Source organism: Oncorhynchus nerka, linkage group LG15 (genome assembly GCF_034236695.1).
Source record: "Oncorhynchus nerka isolate Pitt River linkage group LG15, Oner_Uvic_2.0, whole genome shotgun sequence".
Classification (NCBI taxonomy): domain Eukaryota; kingdom Metazoa; phylum Chordata; class Actinopteri; order Salmoniformes; family Salmonidae; genus Oncorhynchus; species Oncorhynchus nerka.
Window position 1 is genome coordinate 80,932,998 of NC_088410.1, and position 21,946 is coordinate 80,954,943.

Sequence of the window (21,946 nt, forward strand, 5' to 3'; positions counted from 1 at the left end):
TGGTCTGGGACAGGCCCACCGGGAGATGAGGAGAGTGACAGAACCTGTGAGGGTGACCTCAGTTTACTTAGAGTGTAGGTCATAGACTATGACTGTGAAGCGTTGGTTATGACTCTACACACATATACAGTACATTTGAAGATGATCCCTGGGCTTCAATGGAAAGTAAAGGGGTTGCAGAGGTGGTGTTACTGATCAAGCATGGTGCACAAAGACCACTATTTCACAGCCAATCCCCAGCCACCATATACGATCACATACAGAATCTTTGTTTAAGTTTGACCATCCTAAGGTGCCTATTGTTTGCCATAGATGGCATTATGTCCTTATAGCGCTGATGGGATAACTGAACAATTTCCCATTCCAATGCATGAGTCACCACAGCATTAGGACTCATTCTTCACATGCTATCCAGTTCAGGTGTCACATGTGCTGGCCAGCCATGGGTGGTAGCAAAATAGGTACATATAAGGGCTGTCACGCGGGACTAGGTGTGTGTGCAGGAATCAGACGCAGAGAGAGAGTAACGGAGTAAAGTGCTTTACTATTGCACACCAATACAATACAGGGCGCAGGACACTATACCAGACAACCCAAAACCACAGGGTGTCCAGTATAAAGAATAAAATACACCACGACCTAATATGTACACACGTAACAAAAGACAATCCCGAACAAAACAAGGGCGGGTCAAACTACTACATATAGGGAAGCTAATTAAACCAAAATACACACAGGTGAAACTAATAAGACAAAACCAACAGACAAACAAAAAAGGGATCGGTAGCAGCTAGTAGGACGGTGATGACGACCGCCGAGCACCGCCCGAACAGGCAGGGGAGCCAACGGACCGCTCCTCAGTATCATAGACGCGGGACAGCACGTTTTGGGAGCCTGGCCGGTATGAGATGGTAAACCGAAACCTGGTGAAAAACATGGCCCATCTAGCTTGACGTGGATTTAGTCTCCTCGCTGCCCGGATATACTCGAGATTACGATGGTCAGTCCAGATGAGAAAAGTGTAATTAGCCCCCTCAAGCCAATGTCTCCACGCCTTCAGAGCCTTGACTACAGCCAACAACTCCCGGTCCCCACGTCATAGTTTCATCATAGTTTCGCTTGGGTGGCACGCCAGAGCGCTGGGACGCGTCCACCTCCACTATGAAAGCTAAAGAGGGGTCCGGATGCGCCAACACGGGCGCATTGGTGAACAGCTCCTTCAAACGACTGAAAGCTCTGCCCGCCTCTGCTGACCAACGCAAGCGCACCGGTCCTCCCTTCAGCAGTGAGGTGATGGGAGCAGCCACCTGACCAAAACCCCGGATAAACCTCCGGTAGTAATTGGCAAACCCTAAAAACCGCTGCACTTCTTTCATCGTGGTCAGAGTCGGCCAATTACGCACGGCTGTAACACGGTCTTCCTCGATCACCACCCCGGAGGTGGAAATAGATAACCCAGGAAGGAAACGGCCTGTTTGAAAAACTCACATTTCTCCGCCTTGCAATACAGGTCATGCTCCAGCAGTCGCCCAAGTACCTTACGCACCAGAGACACATGCGCCGCGCGTGTGGCAGAATAGATCAAGATGTCATCGATGTCCACTACCACTCCCTGTCTCGGAGAATCTCATCTACGAAGGATTGGAAGACGGCTGGAGCATTCTTCAACCCATATGGCATGCTTGACAAGGTACTCATAATGACCAGATGTAGTACTAGATGCGGTTTTCCACTCATCCTCCCCGGATACGTACCAGATTATACGCACTCCTCAGGTCCAGTTTTGTGAAGAAGCGCGCCCCGTGAAATGACTCCACCGCCATAGCGATGAGAGGTAGTGGGTAACTAAACCCCACTGTGATGGAATTTAGACCTCTATAATTAATGCACGGACGCAGACCTCCATCCTTCTTCTTCACAAAAAAGAAGCTCGAGGAGACGGGTGATGCGGAGGACCGAATGTACCCCTGTCCCAGCGATTCAGCAACATATGTTTCCATCGCTACTGTCTCCTAGCCTTATCCTAGCCCACGATCCATGAAATTCCTAGCTGCGCCTGAATCGACTAGCGCCTTATGCTGTAGAGACGGAAGAAACCCAGGGAAAGAAGTTAACACATACATATGACCGACAGGAAGCTCTGGGTGAGTCTGGTGCTTACTCACCTGGGGTGATCGAGTAGTGTTCCGCCTGCCCTCCCGACTCCCAGACGAGTTCCTCCAGCACCGGTTGGCCGTGTGCCCTCGCCGACCACAACTGGTACAGGATGACACTCCTCCTCCGGTCCCCCTCGAAGCCGCCCCTCCTAACTCCATAGGGATAGGGGCAGGAGGGCTGGGAAGTGGAAACAACAGGACCTGATCCGAACGCCTGCGGGTAGCCAGCAGGTTGTCGAGACGGATAGCCATGTAAATGAGTTCATCCAGTGTGAGGGTGGTGTCCCGACATGCTAGCTCCCTGCGGACGTCCTCCCTGAGACTGCATCGGAAATGATCTATCAGGGCCCTGTCGTTCCACCCTGCTCCTGCGGCCAAGGTCCTGAACTCCAGGGCAAAGTCCTGAGCGCTCCTCGTCTCCTGACGCAGGTGGAACAGCCGTTCACCCGCCGCACGACCCTCTGGTGGATGGTCAAACACAGCTCGGAATCGGTGGGTGAACTCGGAGTAATGATCCCTCGCCGAGTCCGGACCGTTCCACACTGCGTTGGCCCACTCGAGAGCTCGCCCAGTCAAACATGAGACGAGGGCGCTCACGCTCTCCTCTCCGTTCCATCATACTCCCGTGGGAGCGTCAGCCGAAGAGCCCCGGAGCCAGATGCGGTAGCAGGAACATGAGGTGCTGGAGGATGGGGTGCTGGAGATGAGGTGGGAAGGCCACTCCTCTCCCATCGATCCATCCTCTCCATCATTTGGTCCATGGCCGAACCAATCCTATGAAGAACGCTGGTATGATGGAGGACCTTTTCCTCCATCGATGGGAGAGGAGATGCTGCTGCTCCTGCTGATTCCATGTTGCGGTGCGGGATTCTGTCACGCGGGACTAGGTGTGTGTGAAGGAATCAGACGCAGAGAGAGAGTAACGAAGTAAAGTGCTTTACTATTGCACACCAAACTGATAAGCCCAATACAATACAGGGCGCAGGACACTATACCAGACAACCCAAAACCACAGGGTGTCCAGTATAGAAAATAAAATACACCATGACCTAATTAAACCAAAATACACACAGGTGAAACTAATAAGACAAAACCAACAGACAAACGAAAAAGGGATCGGTAGCGGCTAGTAGGACGGTGACGGCGACCGCCGATCACCGCCCGAACAGGCAGGGGAGCCAACTTCGGGGGAAGTCGTGACAAGGGCAAATGCCACTTTCCAGGTGGCATTTTGGCTGTTGAATTACCTCCTGACATGTAACAGTCCAGTTCCATGGTGTCTCTGTCTTTACTAACAGCCAGAGGGTAGACCGATGGTGGAGTGGGCCTATCCAGAACAGCTCTGGGAGATTCAGGATGGCATTGACATTGGAGAGGTGTGTTGGTTCAATGTGGCGAGCACCTACCTTATGAGCTTGTCATATGTGGTTGCATCTTCCCCATAGACCATACTGTCACCATGTCAACATGTACAGCAACTCCAGGTCAGACTGGGAGATTCAGGATTGCATTGACATTAGATAGGCACAATTCCTATGACATACAGTATGAAGGCCCACTAAGTTGATGCCATTTTTGGTCAATGAGTGTCAGGTTGTGTTGTTTTATTGTAGTCAACATCTACCTAATCCGCTTGTCATCATGTATGGTTGTATCCACCCCATGCACCATAATTTCAACAGGTCAACATATATGGCAACTCCAGGGCAGACAGACAGGTTGTTGGACATGCTTTTTTGAACAAAGCAATGTCCCAGCTCAACCGGAACATCATAAAAGTGCCCCGGCACATCTCAATGTCCATTACAAATGCAGTGAACCAGCGGAAGGTCATGTTGGATCAAGGGAACTGTATTGGACAAGCAATTCATCAAATCTTACTTGTAAATAATGAGGTAATTTAAGACCTAAATCCCGGAGGCAGAAGTTATTCCACAGTGGGGGCAAGTTGTAGAGTTAGGGAGAGGATGTCCAGGGTTCTCGTCCATTTCGTTGGAGCCTCTTTTGACTCAGAGGCTCGTGACTTGGAATACTTGGTGTTGCCATGCCAAGCAGTCTGCTGCCTTTTCTGTATCCAGACAATGGTGTTTGAGTGTAATTATGGCAGGCATATTGGATTCCCAACATAGTTGAGTACAGGTCATATGTACAACACACAAATCTGAAAGATGTTTCATTTAAAACATATACAGGTGATTGAACCACCATTTAATGGTATTGTGGCAGCCATTTCAGATTTTGGGAGCCATAATGGATTTGGAGTCAAATCTAGGGTAGCCCCCTAACATAATTGCAGGCTGAACATATAAAATCCACAGAGGAACCTTTGACTGAAAATAAATGACAGTTTTTACTGTCTCAGCCCACTTGTTTTCCTTACAGCCGATTAGATTACAATAGCCACAAAAAATAAAAGTGTAACTGTACAGTATGTATTTATATCAGGCAGAACCATACAGCACTGAATGAGAGCAAGGTGTCTATTAATCAGATACCAAAAAGTAAAGCTTACATTCACCATAAAAATTCTTAGTTGATATTTCCGCCTATTGTATCTATCAATCTAACCATTTTTGAAGTAAAATATGTTTTGTCTTTTGTTCTACCTCGGGTAGGGTTATCTCTAAAAATGAAGCCCTTTTTTGAATATTGGTCACTGGCCTACTCCCAATGGTTCTATCCATCCAGACAGTTTGTCCTAAAACCCAAATGTAGGTTTTGCTGAGCCTAGTGCCTAGAGTTTTTCCTGGTCAGGCAGTAAGAAGGTAGGATAGTTTGTAAAATACCTTTTAAATTGTAAATAACCCTAACTCGGACCCAAAACCACATACAGTGTTTCATGCAGTACAATGCAATTGCTATGAGAACAGTTGATCTGCTCAAACCACCACCAGGCAGCCACCCCAGGTTAGAACACACGATGTCAGTGGATTATCAGATCTATCTAAGTAGCAGAGTGGGTGTGACTGTCTGGTTAGGACCAGTGACTGACTGAGAATCTTCTGAAGGTCATGTCAGAACAATCAACCAGTTTCATTGGATTCCAAACTGCTGCCTCTCACTGTTCCCAGTTCAGAATCAATCTCCCTGGTCCAACAAAGCCATTTGTGTTCTTCGGCTCTCTGTTGTGTGCTGTGGGAGAGACGAAGGAGATTGTTGATACCCACTGAAAGTCATGTCTGCTTCATAATGATCACAGTCTTTGATCAGGCCAACTGATAAGGAAGGATTGTATTGTCTGAAGAATTCCTCTCATGGAAAGTCACTTGAATGATGTCAGTGTGTCATGGCATGTTAGAGATAGCATCCCACGACAGTTCTCTTTGAGATGTGTGGTGTCTTGCAGCTCTCTGTCTAACGGTTCCAAATTACACAGAAGATGCTGCGCTAACCCACCAAGGCACAAGAAATTGAGGACGACTGATTGCCATGAGTAAACGTAGCCTTCCACTGATATCTTGGTATTTTGCCCATCTCTAATCTGTCAGAGAGGTACAGTAGAGGTACTGTATTGGTGGGTACCATACAGTACTTTTACTGGCTTCATCATGGCCAACATTACAACACCAATTCAGGCCCCCATTGAAGGGAAATGAGAGCTGGCCACTAGATGTTGGTGTCCTTGTATCCAGGGTTGGGAAGTCTACCACCCACACTGTCTCCAAGCTTTGCTCCACTGTTCCCCGTCAGCTGCTGTCAGCCATCAGATAAGCTGGGTAACAGCGCTCCATCTATGGGGCAGGGTGGGGATGGACAATAGGGCCCAGTGATGTTCAGACAATGCCATGTTGCTCTGATGTCTCATTGTCTTCCCCACCCATCTGAGCTGTTGCCTGGAGTGGCCTCAAACAGAGATGACAGGCACAACTTCCTAACACTGAGGCAGGTCATGTTCTTATTGTCCCTGGCCTGAGTTAGAGCCAAAAGGGGCAGCACTGCAGGAATGATGGGAGGCTCTCTTTGCAAACCCTAACCGTAGACTGGAAATTCATTATACCTCCAGCCGTAACACCAACCCTAGCTCTAACCCTGCACTGGTAATACATTGTATTTACAGCCGTAAGTAATACTAACCTTAACCGTAAAGACGTTGCCAGAGAAGATGGCTGACATTTTACTTGCTCCTAACCGATTGTGATTTTATGTTTGTTTTTTTGCATTGCTTGTAACTTCTTTTTTTACTTATTTTGTACATAATGATGCTGCTACCATCTCTTATGACCAAAAAGATATTCTGGACATCAGAACAGCAATTACTCACCACGAACTGGCAGAAGCTATGACGTGAACGACATACGTCTTTCCCGGGAACAGGCCCAAATCCCCGTCATTTGCGTGAAGAGATGACGGAGAAAAAGAGGACGGAGGTTGGGCAGACTTCTGAGAATTCGTACGCGATCAAATAAACTCCCCCTGTCTTCCGTTCTTCTAGCTAACTACCAACGGGACATCAAAAACTGTAATATCTTATGCTTCACAGAGTCATGGCTGAACGACGACATTATCAACATACAGCTTGCTGGTTATATGCTGTATTGGCAGGATAAAATCACGATATGCATCACGGTATGCACATTTTCAGGGAAGGCAGCAACCAATATACAGTCAGTTAGGAAAGCTACGGCTAGCTTTTTCAAACAGAAATGTACATCCTGTAGCACTAATTCCAGTGTTTGGTACACTGCAAAGTCCATGGAGAAAATGAGCACCTCCTCCCAGCTGCCCACTGCACTGAGGCTAGGAAACACTGTCACCACCGATAAATCTACGATAATCGATCATTTCAATAAGCATTTTTCTATGGCTGGCCACACTTTCCACCTGGTTACCCCTACCACGGTCAACAGCTCTACACCCCCCACAGCAACTTGATTGTGTTGATTGGTTGTTCCTGTGATTTTGACGCCATTTCTGGTCACAACTTGCAGACTTGTTTACGTCTTGCTGTGCGTTTTGTTGCCAACCTTACTTTGCTACCTGACAACTTTACGTTTTTTTTGCCCCTCCCAAAAGATAGAATTTGTAGATGATTGGCCCTCTTTCTGGGACTCACCCACAAACAGGACCAAGCCTGACCTGCTGAGGAGTGACGGACTCCATCCTAGCTGGAGGGGTGCTCTCATCTTATCTACCAACATAGACAGGGCTCTAACTCCTCTAGCTCCACAATGAAATAGGGTGCAGGCCAGGCAGCAGGCTGTTAGCCAGCCTGCCAGCATAGTGGAGTCTGCCACTAGCACAGTCAGTGTAGTCAGCTCAGCTATCCCCATTGAGACCGTGAACCATGGCGGTGTTCGCCTTAGCAATCTCACTAGGATAAAGACCTCTTCCATTTCTGTCATTATTGAAAGAGATCATGATACCTCACATCTCAAACATAGGGCGACTTAATGTTAGATCCCTTACTTCAAAGGCAATTATAGTCAATGAACTAATCACGGATCATAATATTGATGTGATTGGCCTGACTGAAACATGGCTGAAGCCTGATGAATTTACTGTGTTAAATGAGGCCTCACCTCCTGGCTACACTAGTGACCATATCCCCCATGCATCCCGCAAAGGCGGAGGTGTTGCTAACATTTACAATACAAAATTTCAAATGTTCATCTTTTGAGCTTCTTGTCATGAAATCTATGCAGCCTACTCAATCACTTTTTATAGCTACTGTTTACAAGCCTCCTGGGCCATATACAGCGTTCCTCATTGAGTTCCCTGAATTCCTATCGGACCTTGTATTCATAGCAGATAATATTCTAATCTTTGGTGACTTCAATATTCACATGGAAAAGTCCACAGACCCACTCCAAAAGGCTTTCGGAGCCATCATCGACTCAATGGGTTTTGTCCAACATGTCTCTGGACCACCTCACTGTCACAGTCATACTCTGGACCTAGTTTTGTCCCATGGAATAAATGTTGTGGATCTTAATGTTTTTCCTCATAATCCTGGACTATCAGACCACCATTTTATTACGTTTGCAATTGCAACAAATAATTTGCTAAGACCCCAACCAAGGAACATCAAAAGTTGTGCTATAAATTCACAGATAACACAAAGATTCCTTGATGTCCTTCCAGACTCCCTTTGTCTACCCAAGGACGCCAGAGGACAAAAATCAGTAAACCACCTAACTGAGGAACTCAATTTAACCTTGCACAATACCCTAGATGCAGTTGCACCCCTAAAAACTAAAAACATGTCTCATAAGAAACTAGCTCCGAGCTCTGAAGCAAGCTTCCAGAAAATTGTAACGGATATGGCGCCACACCAAACTGGAAGTCTTCCGACTAGCTTGGAAAGACAGTACCGTGCAGTATTGAAGAGCCCTTACTGCTGCTCAATCATCCTATTTTTCCAACTTAATTGAGGAAAATAAGAACAATCCGAAATTCCTTTTTGATACTGTCGCAAAGCTAACTAAAAAGCAGCATTCCCCAAGAGAGGATGGCTTACACTTCAGCAGTAATAAATTCATGAACTTCTTTGAGGAAAAGATCATGATTATTAGAAAGCAAATTACGGACTCCTCTTTAAATCTGCGTATTCCTTCAAAGCTCAGTTGTCCTGAGTCTGCACAACTCTGCCAGGACCTAGGATCAAGAGAGACACTCAAGTGTTTTAGTACTATACCTCTTGACACAATGATGAAAATAATCATGGCCTCTAAACCTTCAAGCTGCATACTGGACCCTATTCCAACTAAACTCCTGAAAGAGCTGCTTCCTGTGCTTGGCCCTCCTATGTTGAACATAATAAACGGCTCTCTATCCACCGGATGTGTACCAAACTCACTAAAAGTGGCAGTAATAAAGCCTCTCTTGAAAAAGCCAAACCTTGACCCAGAAAATATAAAAAACTATCGACCTATATCGAATCTTCCATTCCTCTCAAAAAGTTTAGAAAAGGCTGTTGCGCAGCAACTCACTGCCTTCCTGAAGACAAACAATGTATACGAAATGCTTCAGTCTGGTTTTAGACCCCATCATAGCACTGAGACTGCACTTTTGAAGGTGGTAAAAGACCTTTCAATGGCATCAGACCGAGGCTCTGCATCTGTCCTCGTGCTCCTAGACCTTAGTGCTGCTTTTGATACCATCGATCACCACATTCTTTTGGAGAGATTGGAAACCCAAATTGGTCTACACGGACAAGTTCTGGGGTTTTAGGGGTTTGGGGTTTTAGGCTGTGTATCAGTGTTCCGTTTTAGGACCACTATTGTTTTCACTATATATTTTACCTCTTGGGGATGTCATTCGAAAACATAATGTTAACTTTCACTGCTATGCGGATGACACACAGCTGTACATTTCAATGAAACATGGTGAAGCCCCAAAATTGCCCTCGCTAGAAGCATGTGTTTCAGACATAAGAAGTGGATGGCTGCAAACGTTCTACTTTTAAACTCGGACAAAACAGAGATGCTTGTTCTAGGTCCCAAGAAACAAAGAGATCTTCTGTTGAATCTGACAATTAATCTTAATGGTTGTACAGTCGTCTCAAATAAAACTGTGAAGGACCTCGGCGTTACTCTGGACCCTGATCTCTCTTTTGAAGAACATATCAAGACTGTTTCAAGGACAGCTTTTTTCCATCTTCGTAACATTGCAAAAATCAGAAACTTTCTGTCCAAAAATGATGCAGAAAACTTAATCCATACTTTTGTCACTTCTAGGTTAGACTACTGCAATGCTCTACTTTCCGTCTACCCGGATAAAGCACTAAATAAACTTCAGCTAAATACGGCTGCTAGAATCCTGACTAGAACCCAAAAATTTGATCATATTTCTCCAGTGCTAGCTTCCCTACACTGGCTTCCTGTCAAGGCAAGGGCTGATTTCAAGGTTTTACTGCTAACCTACAAAGCATTACATGGGCTTGCTTCTACCTACAGTATCTCTCTGATTTGGTCCTGCCGTACATACCTACACGTACGCTACGGTCATAAGACGCAGGCCTCCTAATTGTCCCTAGAATTTCTAAGCAAACAGCTGGAGGCAGGGCTTTCTCCTATAGAGCTCAATTTTTATGGAATGGTCTGCCGACCCATGTGAGAGACGCAAACTCGGTCTCACCTACTTGTAACCGATGTGAAATGGCTAGCTAGTTAGCGGTGGTGCGCCCTAATAGCGTTTCAATCGGTGACGTCACTCGCTCTGAGACCTGGAATAGTTGTCCTCCTTGAGTGCTGTGGCTTTTGTGGCGCGATGGGTAACGATGCTTCGTGGGTGACTGTTGTTGTAGAGGGTCTCTGGTTCCTGCCCGGGTCGAGGAGAGGGGCGGAAGCTCTACTGTTACATACAGACGTGCAGTCAACTGATGCGCCTATCCTCCTGGGAAATTAAATGAGTGGCCTTTGACGCGCACCTGTTCGTCGGCTGTAAATGGGAAACGAATGTATCTCGTGGACAATAATGGGAGAATCGCCTCAATCACATGTGGCAGGATGCGGCTGAGATATATCCAACCTGTCACTAATTTCCCTCTGGAATGCCAAGTAGCGAGGAATTCCAGAGTGGAAAGTAGACTACTTGGACAGATACGGGTATGGCATGATTGCAGCGTGTCTTCCTTTCCAGACTTTGGGCTAAATCCGCGCACAAATCTAACAGAACATTTCCTGGGAGACGATAGCGATCATCATGAGCAAAAAAAGGCATTCATGTCTCTGAAAACTCTCTCCTTTCTAAAAGCACGGTTTTCAATATCTTCCAATAACGCAAGAACATGGTTACCTTTTTTAAAAATTTGATACTCTTTTTACAGAACACGCACCCTGTTTTTAATTCAACATACCTTGCAATTAATTCCTCACACATTTAATCGATAATTCATAACAAATTGTTCATGAAGCTAATGCAAAGTTTACAACAGGCTTGGACACATTTGCTTCCCAAACTGCAATAGCCCTACATAACCAGCAGAAAAATAGCTTACGTCAAGTCTAGACTTTGCGTAGAGATCATGTCCACGTCAAGTAAGGTTTTATAAATAACTTATTATAAGTGGTTTTCTGCGTAAGTCATACTTAAGATCAAACAATTGTAAATCCGTTTTATAAATGAGGCCCCAGCTCTACAGATTGAATAGAGCCCTAAATCTGAAGTTCATTCAAACCCGCCATAGCAATGTTTACACCGTGTCTTTATTTACAATATTCATCCAGTGCCCACACACTTCTAATTCTGAAAAGGGAAAGCATACCTGTGATGGGGGACACCCTGGTACTAGTTGCATGTTTTTATACAGTACCCAAGACCACCCTGAGTTAATATGACCATTGGAAATCAGGCTACTGCGCAAATACTGCAATACGGGTTTGATTGAATAGAGCAGTAAGTGTGCTGATCTGAGAGAGGCACACAGCAAGCTGATAGTGGGAACAGCCTCAGTATTCATCTTACACTGTTCATCTCCTCATCTCCCTCCTCATCTATTGAGTCCCACCCATGTGGCTCAGTTGACAGAGCATGGCACTTGCCACACTAGGGTTGTGGGTTCAATTGATGTGGGGGACCAGTATAAAAATTTGGATAAGACCCTCTGCTAAATTACTACAATGTAAATGTATTTCCTCCGAGGGTTCTGTATTAGATAAGTCAAGCTGCCAGTGATGCCCTTGTCTGCCACAAATGGCTAGTAGCTCATCATACTCTCTCTGAGGAAGCTTGGAACATTTAATCCCAAAAGGTCTGAGTGATATTTAAAATATAATATGGACACATCAGAATAAAAGTAGACCATTCCATTCTTTATAAATATAGAGCTTTAATTTATTAGTCAGCAACAACAATGGAAAGGGAAGAGAAAGTAATTTAGTCATTACAATAACGTCATTTCTGTCTGTGCATTTAATCTTTTTTCAGAAAGTCTTAACCGAGCAAAACAAAACAAAAACACTCCAAAAGTAAAGACACATCTTAAAAATCCTTTTTTTGTTTGTTGCTGTAACACCCTGTTTTCAACTAGAGGAGAGTAACAGGGGCTGTCTGGTTTTATTCTGGGAATGAATAGTATTCTATAGTGAAGAGTGGAAGGGCGAGCATGTCAATATCTGTAGGTACAATACACATAGTAGTTCTCATCCATTCAGTTTTTCTCTGTGGCACTGAGGCTGTCCCTCAGACCTTGGCTGAAGTTGACCATACTGTACACTGGAAGAACAGAAAAACTACAACATAGTTTTTTGTTTGTTTTATAATTACAGTACAAATACATACTCATGCACACAATGAAAAGCCAGCTTCCCAAATATTTTGGTTAGTAAGTGTCACAACATTGTTCAATGCTCTGTTCTGTAAGGGCATGTTTATTTTTGTACATGTAAAGCCAAACTCACCAATAAATGAAAATAGATGGCTCCTAGTCAGAACAAAATGGCTGCTTAGTAAAAGGGATCTGGGCATCGCACCATCTCAAGCTGAATTGTGCTTTTGTTTTTGTCAACCAAAATAAAACGTATTTGGCCAAAGTGTGCTAGGTTTGGCCCTGGCCAATGATTTGAATATCCAATACATTCCATGAGATTCAAGTCAATCTTTTAAAGATAAGAGAATAATGCCCTTTGTTCCAAAACCTTGACCCTTCCTTTACTGTCCCTCACACTCAATCCCATTGGATGTTTAGATAAACCAAAGAAAGCATTAGAGTGTTTATTTGATAAGTATCTATGGTGTTTGTTTCTTTTTTACTTGACCATTTTCACAACTTAGTTTACCACAATTGAGCGGCTCAAAGGTAAGATTTGAATCCTTTTTTTCATCCTTTTGTTAAAATATCTATCTGATTGACCTGGCCATTCAATAACAATCATAGTGTCAACCTTCACACTCACACAAATATGAATTGCCTTGGAAACATTTGATATATTGATACCTACCCTGATCCTGGCCATGTAGAACTGTTTTCATGCATACTGTAGGATACATAGCAACACAGCATTTAGAACAACTGGTTTGCCTCAGACAAAGGCATATACTGTACAGTGAGGAATAACAAATGAAGCCAGAAATAAAAACCATCAACCTATTTAGGGAGCCAATAAAATAGCATGGGTATTCAATATACTCATTTAGAAACCAGGTTCACAGGGATAGCTATCCAATGAGTGGAGGAATTTGTGCATCCTCTGCCATTGAACTTGCCCCCTGAATCCCCCCTTCACTAAAACACTTGTAAACATTGGACAATAAATTGTGCCTTCCTGTATTATACTTATGCTAAAATGTTTATTCTATTCTACTGAGATATTTACTTTATGTTCGTATTCTTATCTTGAATATTTTCTTAATGTTGTTGCACTGTCGAGAAGGAACCTGCAAGTAAGCATTTGGTTGGATGGTGTATACCATGTGTATCCCGTACATAAGACAAATAAAACTTGAAACTTAAAGTGAGGCGTCTTTGTCCTTATTCAATATGGTGAGGTTACTCTATGTTCAAACAATTCCTGGCGAGCCCTTAATTTGAGTATTGAATTTCTGTCAAAGCAAACAACAAGCAAGATAGATATATCTCCATCTACCCCAACCCTCAGTTAATTTCTCTGTTTACAATGACACCTTTCAATTCACAATGAACAGCCTTTACATGCCAGTTTACACATTCCAAACATAGGTGTTAATGTCGAAAGATGGAAAGATGAATAATTTTGTAATGACAGTAACAACAATAATACAATTAATAACAATAATAACAATAACATTTGCCCAAAAGGTACCTATACACAAAGAGCATTTTTCTATAAGTACAAAGAAATCCACAGAATGATTCTATATACAACTTACAATAAATACTGTGTATCATATACTGTATTGTTCAAAGGGATGTGGGGTGTGTTTGTATGCCTCTTGTTTTTTACCACTTCTGTGTATTTTATTTGTGTTTTTTAAATTTCTTTCACCTAGTCACTCTCTTAAGTTGAGTCTTTCCCAGTTTCCAAAGAGTGCCATTGAGGTTTGGGAGAGTTAAGGGACCCCTCATGTCTCCACCTCCTCCTCTCCCTCGCTGTGATGTCGGCGGTTGCGTGGTTTCTTCTGCTCCTTGAGTTCTTTCGTGTCTTTGCCCTTGATGGCTCCCATCATTGAGTCTCCCAGCTGCCAGTAGTCCTCACAGTACTGGTTGATGAGGCCCATCTCTGGCTGGCTCAGGATGGTCAGCAGGTCCTTGTACTGACCCGCGCTGGGCGGAGACGGCCCCAGCCCCCCACCCTCCACCGGGAGGTTGTTGACGGCTCGGCTGGACAGGACCACTAGCTGCAGCTTGACCAGCGTGTGTTTGAAGTTCTTCTCTGTGGCTGTGCACTGGTACACCCCGGAGTCTGAGGGCTGGAGAGAACGCAGCAGCAGACCCTGCTCTGTCTTCAGTACCCGCCCGTCAGAGCGCATCTGAGAGAGTGAGAGAGAGAATCTGAAGTCAAATGTATACTGTTTGCTTCTCTCCCCAACCAAGGAGGGCCTACAGCAGCATCTTCTGCACAGATTCTGTCAGACCTGGGCACTGACAGTAAATCTCAGAAAGACAAAAAATAATAGTGTTCCAAAAAAAGTTACACTTGCCAGGACCACAAATACAAATTCCATCTAGACACCATTGCCCTAGAGCACACAAAAAAATGATACATACCTCGGCCTAAACATCAGCGACACAGGTAACTTCCACAAAGAAGGGCCTTCTATGCCATCAAAAGGAACATAAAATTCCACATACCAATTAGGATCTGGCAAAAAATACTTGAATCAATTATGGAACCCATTGCCCTTTATGGTTGTGAGGTCTGGGGTCCTCTTACCAACCAAGAATTCAGAAAATGGGACAAACACCAAATTGAGACTGCATGCAGAATTCTTCAAAAATATTCTCAGTGTACAACGTAAAACACCAAATAATGCATGCAAAGCGGAAATAGGCTGATACCCGCTAATAATCAAAATCCAGAAAAGAGATGTTAAATTCTATAACCACCTTAAAGGAAGCGATTCCCAAACCTTCCATAACAAAGCCATCACCTACAGAGAAATTAACCTGGAGAAGAGCCCCCTAAGAAAGGTGGTCCTGGGGCTCTATTCACAAACACAAACAGACCCCACAGAGACCCAGGACTGCAACACAATTAGACCAAACCAAATCATGAGAAAACAAAAATATAATTACTTGACACATTGGAAAGTATTTACAAAAAAACTGAGCAAACTAGAATTCTATTTGGCCCTAAACAGAGAGTACACAGTGGCAGAATACCTGACCATTAGTGACTGACCCAAAATGAAGGAAATCTTTGACTGTGTACAGACAGTGAGCATAGCCTTGCTATTGAGAAAGGCTGCTGAAGGCAGACCTGGCTCTCAAGAGAAGACAGGCTATGTGCACACTGCCCACAAAATGAGGTGGAAACTAACCTGCACTTCCTAACCTGCCAAATGTATGACCATATTAGGGACACATATTTCCCTGATTACACAGACCAACAAAGAATTCAAAAACAAATCCAACTCCCATATCTTGTGGGTGAAATACCACAGTGTGCAATCACAGCAGCAAGATATGTGACCTGTTGCCACAAGAAAAGGGCAACCAGTGAAGAACAAACACCATTGTAAATATATTTTATATTTATGTATTTTTATTTGTACTTTAACTATTTGCACATCATTACAACACTGTATGTCTTTATTCTTTTGGAAGTGTAATGTTTACTGTACATTTTTAATTGTTTATTTCACTTTTGTTTATCATCTATTTCACTTGCTTTAGCAATGTAAACATGTTTCCCATGCTAATAAAGCTCTTAAATTGAATTGAAATTGAGTGAAAGAGAGGGAGCGATAGAGACAGAGAGCGATCGAGAGAGAGAGAGAACGAGAGAGCGAGAGAGATAAAAAGTGTGTGAGAGAGGGAGAGAGTTATGAAGAAATAAGGCATGATGTAAAGCCAGGGTAGAAACATCAGAGGAGAGGCCAAGCAGACAGCTAATTTCCTGCTCTTGTTGGCAGAACAGCATCATCACCAACCACCAACTATACCACTATATCAGTGTTATGACTACCTATACATTATTCGACTAACACAATCCACATTGACCTGCAGTTCAATAAGTGCTCTAGTGATTTTATCCATTGTCTCTTGATGTTTACCCTGATACATATTCAAGAGTGTTATTAGCCGCTGACAGCTATTCTACCCAGAATCAGATGTGCTGAGCAACAGCCCTGCCAACTGAGCCAAGCCAATGGGGATAGGCAGAATCCAACAGAAAAGCAAATAAAACAGAAGTTACACCATAAAACTTTAACAAAAGCGTCAGGGTGAGAAACCATGAGCTGGTCTTATGCTGTTTTATGTATGGGGCCCATACTTTGGGTAATGGGAAAGTTTGGGCTTTACCACGCCAGGTTGAAGACCAACCACCTGGTTGTCATGTCTGGATGGATGTTGTCTCTCTATCACAGTGATACATCAATAGACTGACAACAGTAATACATAAATAGACTGACAACAGTAATACATCAATAGACTGACAACAGTAATACATCAATAGATTTCAGCTATCAGATGAAACATACAGCAGCCTGACAAAGACTCTTCACCATCATTATGTAAGAATGAGAAGTGCTGTCAACAGAGAGGAACATCACATCCTTCTAGAGAGATTTACTCCTAAACCTATAAACTCCCTGTCAGAGAGGTGATATATGGTTCAAGTTACCTGAGTTCATGGTATCCCTTAATATGTCTGAGTATAAAGTTAAATTGTGCAGAAAGTATACCTCTAGATCTCAACAGTGTTTTGGGAAGAATACTAGTTTGAGTGATATTGTGAGCGTCATAGATGGCTGCTTACCTCTTTACGGCGGTCACTGTTGTCCCTTTGCAGGTGCCACTTGATGGCGGCGTGAGGTGAACGGGCCTGGCACTCCAGGAAGGTGCTGCTGCCCTCCACCCCATACTGCACCATCTCCAGGGTGTTCTTATTAGCTGAGATAGAAAGACACCATGGCAACCATAGATTCAGTATCAAGTCCCACAAAGACCAAAAATCCAAAAGAGCAATGTTTTATTTATATCTATTTGAAGAAAATGCTGGCATGTGGGGCCTCCCGAGATGCGCAGCAGTCTAAGGCACTGCATCACAGTGCTTGAGGCATTCTACAGACCGAGGTTCGATCCCAGGCTGTGTCACAAATGGCCGTGACCGGGAGTCCCATAGGGCGGTGCACAATTGTCTCAGCATCATCCAGGATAGGGGAAGGTATGGCCGGGGGGGGCTTTACTTTGCTCATAGCGCTCTAGCGACACCTTGTGGCTGGCCCGGGCGCCTGCAGGCTGACGTAGGTGGTCAGTTGAATGGTGTTTCCTCCGACACATTGGTGCAGCTGGCTTCCGGGTTAAGTGGGGAGGTGTTAAGAAGTGAGGTTTGGCAGGTCATGTTTCGAGGATGCATGACTTGACCTTCACCTCTACCGAGCCCATTGGGGAGTTACAGAGTTGAGACAAGATCGTAATTGGGTCACAATTGGATATCACAAAATTGGGGAGAATTTTATACAAATGCTGGCACGTGATGGCATAAATTAAGTTAGTCCTCTCAAAATGAATGAGATGAATTCACTGCCACTGAAAATCTCTAACCCATCCACCCACTAGAACTGGCAAATACTGGTCTTACCATTGGAGTTGAAGCCCCTGCACTGCCGGATGGGATTCCCGTACTTGACGTCTTGCCTTCGGCTGCGTCTAAAGGGGTCAGACCAGTATTCCCGAATAAGAGAAGAGAATAAATTAACAAGCAAATGCAAAGCCATTCAAATCAAATCAAATCAAATGTATTTATATAGCCCTTCGTACATCAGCTGATATCTCAAAGTGCTGTACAGAAACCCAGCCTAAAACCCCAAACAGCAAGCAATGCAGATGTAGAAGCACCTGCATTCAACAATCCACCGAGCCAGTCAAAAATCCATACAGCCATAGAACTTTGCATATATTCATTCAACAACCTATAGAGCCATCCAATAACATATAGAGTTAGTCAACAATCTATAGAGCCATTCAACAACCTATAGAATGAGTCAACAACCAAAAAGCCATTCAACAACCTATAGAATCAATCAACAACCTATAAAGCAATTCAAAAACCTATAGAGCCTTTCTACAACCTAAAGAGCCAGTCAACGACCTACTGCAGAAAGCCATTCAACAACCTATGGAGCCATTCAACAACCTACAGAGCCAGTCAACGACCTACTGTAAAGAGTCACTCAACAATTTCTACAGCCAGTCAACAATCCATGGAGCCATTCAACAATCTACACAGCTAGTCAACAATTTATAGAGCCAGCTAACAATATATAGAGCCAGTCAAAAATCTATAGAGCCAGTCAACATGGTATAGAGCCAGTAAACAATCTATAGAGCCAATCAACAAGATATCCAGCCAGTCATCAATGTATAGAGCCAATCAAAAATGTATAGAGCCAGTCAAAAATGTATAGATCCAGTCAAAAATGTATAGATCCAGTCAACAATGTATAGAGCCAGTAAACAATCTATGGAGCCAGTCAACAATCTATGGAGCCAGTCAACAATCTATGGAGCCAGTCAACAATCTATAGAGCCAGTCAACAATCTATAGAGCCAGTCAACAATGTATAGAGCCAGTCAACAATCTATGGAGAGTCAAAAATCTATAGAGCAAGTCAACAATCTATAGGAGCCAGTCAACAATCTATAGAGCCAGTCAACAATCTATAGAGCCAGTCAACAATGTATAGAGCCAGTCAACTATAGAGCCAGTCAACAATGTATAGAGCCAGTCAACAATCTATAGAGCCAGTCAACAATCTATAGAGCCAGTCAACAATCTATAGAGCCAGTCAACAATGTATAGAGCCAGTCAACAATGTATAGAGCCAGTCAACAATGTATAGAGCCAGTCAACAATCTATGGAGCCAGTCAACAATCTATAGAGCCAGTCAACAATCTATAGAGCCAGTCAATAAAGTATAAAGCCAGTCAACAATGTATAGAGCCAGTCAAACATCTCTAGAGCCAGTCAACAATGTATAGAGCCAGTCAACAATCTATTGAGCCAGTCAAAAATCTATAGTCAGCAATGTATGAGTCAACAATAGAGCCAGTATAGAGCAATCACAAAGTATAAAGCCAGTCAACAATCTATAGAGCCAGTGTAGAGCCATTCAATCAACAATCAATGAGCCAGTCAACAATCTAGCCAGAGCCAGTCAACAATGTATAGAGCCAGTCAACAATCTATAGAGCCAGTCAACAACAATGTATAGTCAAAATCTAGGAGCCAGTCAACAATCTATAGAGCCAGTCAATGTACAAGTCTAAACAGTCAACTAGAGTCAACAATGTATAAGCCAGTCAACAATCTATAGAGCCAGTCAACAATGTATAGAGTCCAATCTATAGAGCCAGTCAACAAATGTATAGAGCCAGTCAACTATGGAGCCAGGCAGTCAACAATGTATAGTCAACAATGTATAGACAGTCAACAAGCCAGTCAACTATAGAGCCAGGAGCCAGTCAACAATCAACTATAGAGCCAGTCAACAATGTCAACAATTGAGCCAGTCAACAATCAAAAGAGCCAGTCAACAACATATAGAGCCAGTCATAGAATGTATAGAGCCAGCCAGTCAACAATGCCAGTCAACAATGTATAGAGCCATTCAACCAATCTATAGAGCCAGCTAGAGCCAGTCAACAATGTATAGAGCCAGTCAACAATGTATAGAGCCATTCAACAATCTGTAGAGCCAGCCATTCAGAGCCAATGTATAAAGAGCCATTCAACAGCCAGTCAATGTATAGAGCCAGTTGAGCCAGTCAACAACATATCCAGTCAACAGAGCCAGCCAACAATGTATAGAGGAAGTCAACAATCTATAGAGCCAGTCAACAATCTAAACAGCTAGTCAACAATGTATAAATCCAGTCAACAATCTATAGAGCCAGTCAACAATGTATAGAGCCAGTCAGAAATCTATAGAGCCAGTCAACAATGTATAGAGGCAGTCAACAATCTATAGAGCCAGTCAACAATGTATAGAGCCAGTCAGTAAAAAAATCTATGGAGGCAGTCAACAATGTATAGAGACAGTCAACAATCTATGGAGCCAGTCAACAATCTATAGAGCCAGTCAACAATGTATAGAGCCAGTCAACAATTTATAGAGCCAGTCAACAATGTATAGAGCCAACAATGTATAGAGCCAGTCAACAATCTGTAGAGCCATTCAACAATGTATAGAGCCATTCAACAATCTGTTGAGCCAGTCAACAACATATCCAGCCAGGAAACAATATTTCGAGCCAGGAAACAATCAATGTCAACAATCTACAGAGCCAGTCAACAATGTATAGAGCCAGTCAACAATCTATACAGCCCGTCAACAATGTACAGAGCCAGTCAACAATCTATACAGCCCGTCAACAATGTATAGAGCCAGTCAACAATCTATAGAGCCCGTCAACAATCTATAGAGCCAGTCAACAATCTATAGAGCCCGTCAACAATGTATAGAGCCAGTCAACAATGCATTGAACCAGTCAACAACATATCCAGCCATCAACAATATATAGAGCCAGTCAACAATCAATGGATCCAGTCAACAATCTACAGAGCCAGTCAACAATGTATAGAGCCAGTCAACAATGTATAGAGCCAGTCAATAATGTATAGAGCCAGTCAACAATCAAATGATCCAGTCAACAATCAAAGGATCCAGTCAACAATCTACAGAGCCAGTAAACAATGTATAGAGCCAGTCAACAATCTATAGAGCCAGTCAACAATCTATAGAACCAGTCAACAATCTATAGAGCCAGTCAACAATCTATAGAACCAGTCAACAATCTACAGAGCCAGTAAACAATATATAGAGCCAGTCAACAATCAAAGCATCCAGTCAACAATCTACAGAGCCAGTAAACAACGTATAGAGCCAGTCAACAATCTATAGATCCAGTCAACAATGTAAAGAGCCAGTCAACAATGTATAGAGCCAGTCAACAATGTATAGAGTCAGTCAACAATCTATTGACCCAGTAAACAATTTATGCAGCTAGTCAACAATCTAGAGAGCCAATCAACAATCAATAGAGCCAGTCAACAATTTATAAGCTAGTCTACAATGTATAGAGCCAGTCAACAATCAATAGAGCCAGTCAACAATGTATAGAGCCAGCAAACAATGTATAAAGCCCGTCAACAATGTATAGAACCAGTCAACAATGTATAGAGCCAGTCAACAATGTATAGAGCCAGTCAACAATACAGTGGGGCAAAAAAGTATTTAGTCAGCCACCAATTGTGCAAGTTCTCCCACTTAAAAAGATGAGAGAGGCCTGTCATTTTCATCATAGGTACACTTCAACTATGACAGACAAAATGAGAAAAAAAAATCCAGAAAATCACATTGTAGGATTTTTAATGAATTTATTTGCAAATTATGGTGGAAAATAACTATTTGGTCAATAACAAAAGTTTATCAATACTTTGTTATGTACCCTTTGTTGGCAATGACAGAGGTGAAGACTTACAGAAAACGTTTGACAAGGTTTTCACACACTGTCGCTGGTATTTTGGCCCATTCCTCCATGCAGATCTCCTCTAGAGCAGTGATGTTTCGGGGCTGTTGCTGGGCAACACGGACTTTCAACTCCCTCCAAAGATTTTCTATGGGGTTGAGATCTGGAGACTGGCTAGGCCACTCCAGGACCTTGAAATGCTTCTTACGAAGCCACTCCTTCGTTGCCCGGGCG

General features: G+C 43.4%; 1 protein-coding gene across 5 annotated transcripts in view; it reads right to left on the minus strand.

Moving 5' to 3' along the window:
- Positions 1-11,905: 11,905 nt before the first annotated feature.
- Positions 11,906-21,946, minus strand: part of sema3fb (sema domain, immunoglobulin domain (Ig), short basic domain, secreted, (semaphorin) 3Fb) — a 109,727-nt gene continuing 99,686 nt past the window's right edge. For 3 of the 5 annotated variants that reach the window (XM_065001937.1, XM_065001936.1, XM_065001938.1), the window contains 3 exons: positions 17,822-17,902; positions 16,997-17,130; positions 11,906-14,543 (listed from right to left, as the gene is read on the minus strand). In XM_065001937.1, the coding sequence (XP_064858009.1) occupies positions 14,136-14,543; positions 16,997-17,130; positions 17,822-17,902 (623 nt within the window). In that variant the 3' untranslated portion in view covers positions 11,906-14,135. The remainder of the gene's footprint in view (positions 14,544-16,996; positions 17,131-17,821; positions 17,903-21,946) is intronic. The other 2 variants (XM_029683762.2, XM_029683760.2) reach the window with 1 other exon arrangement.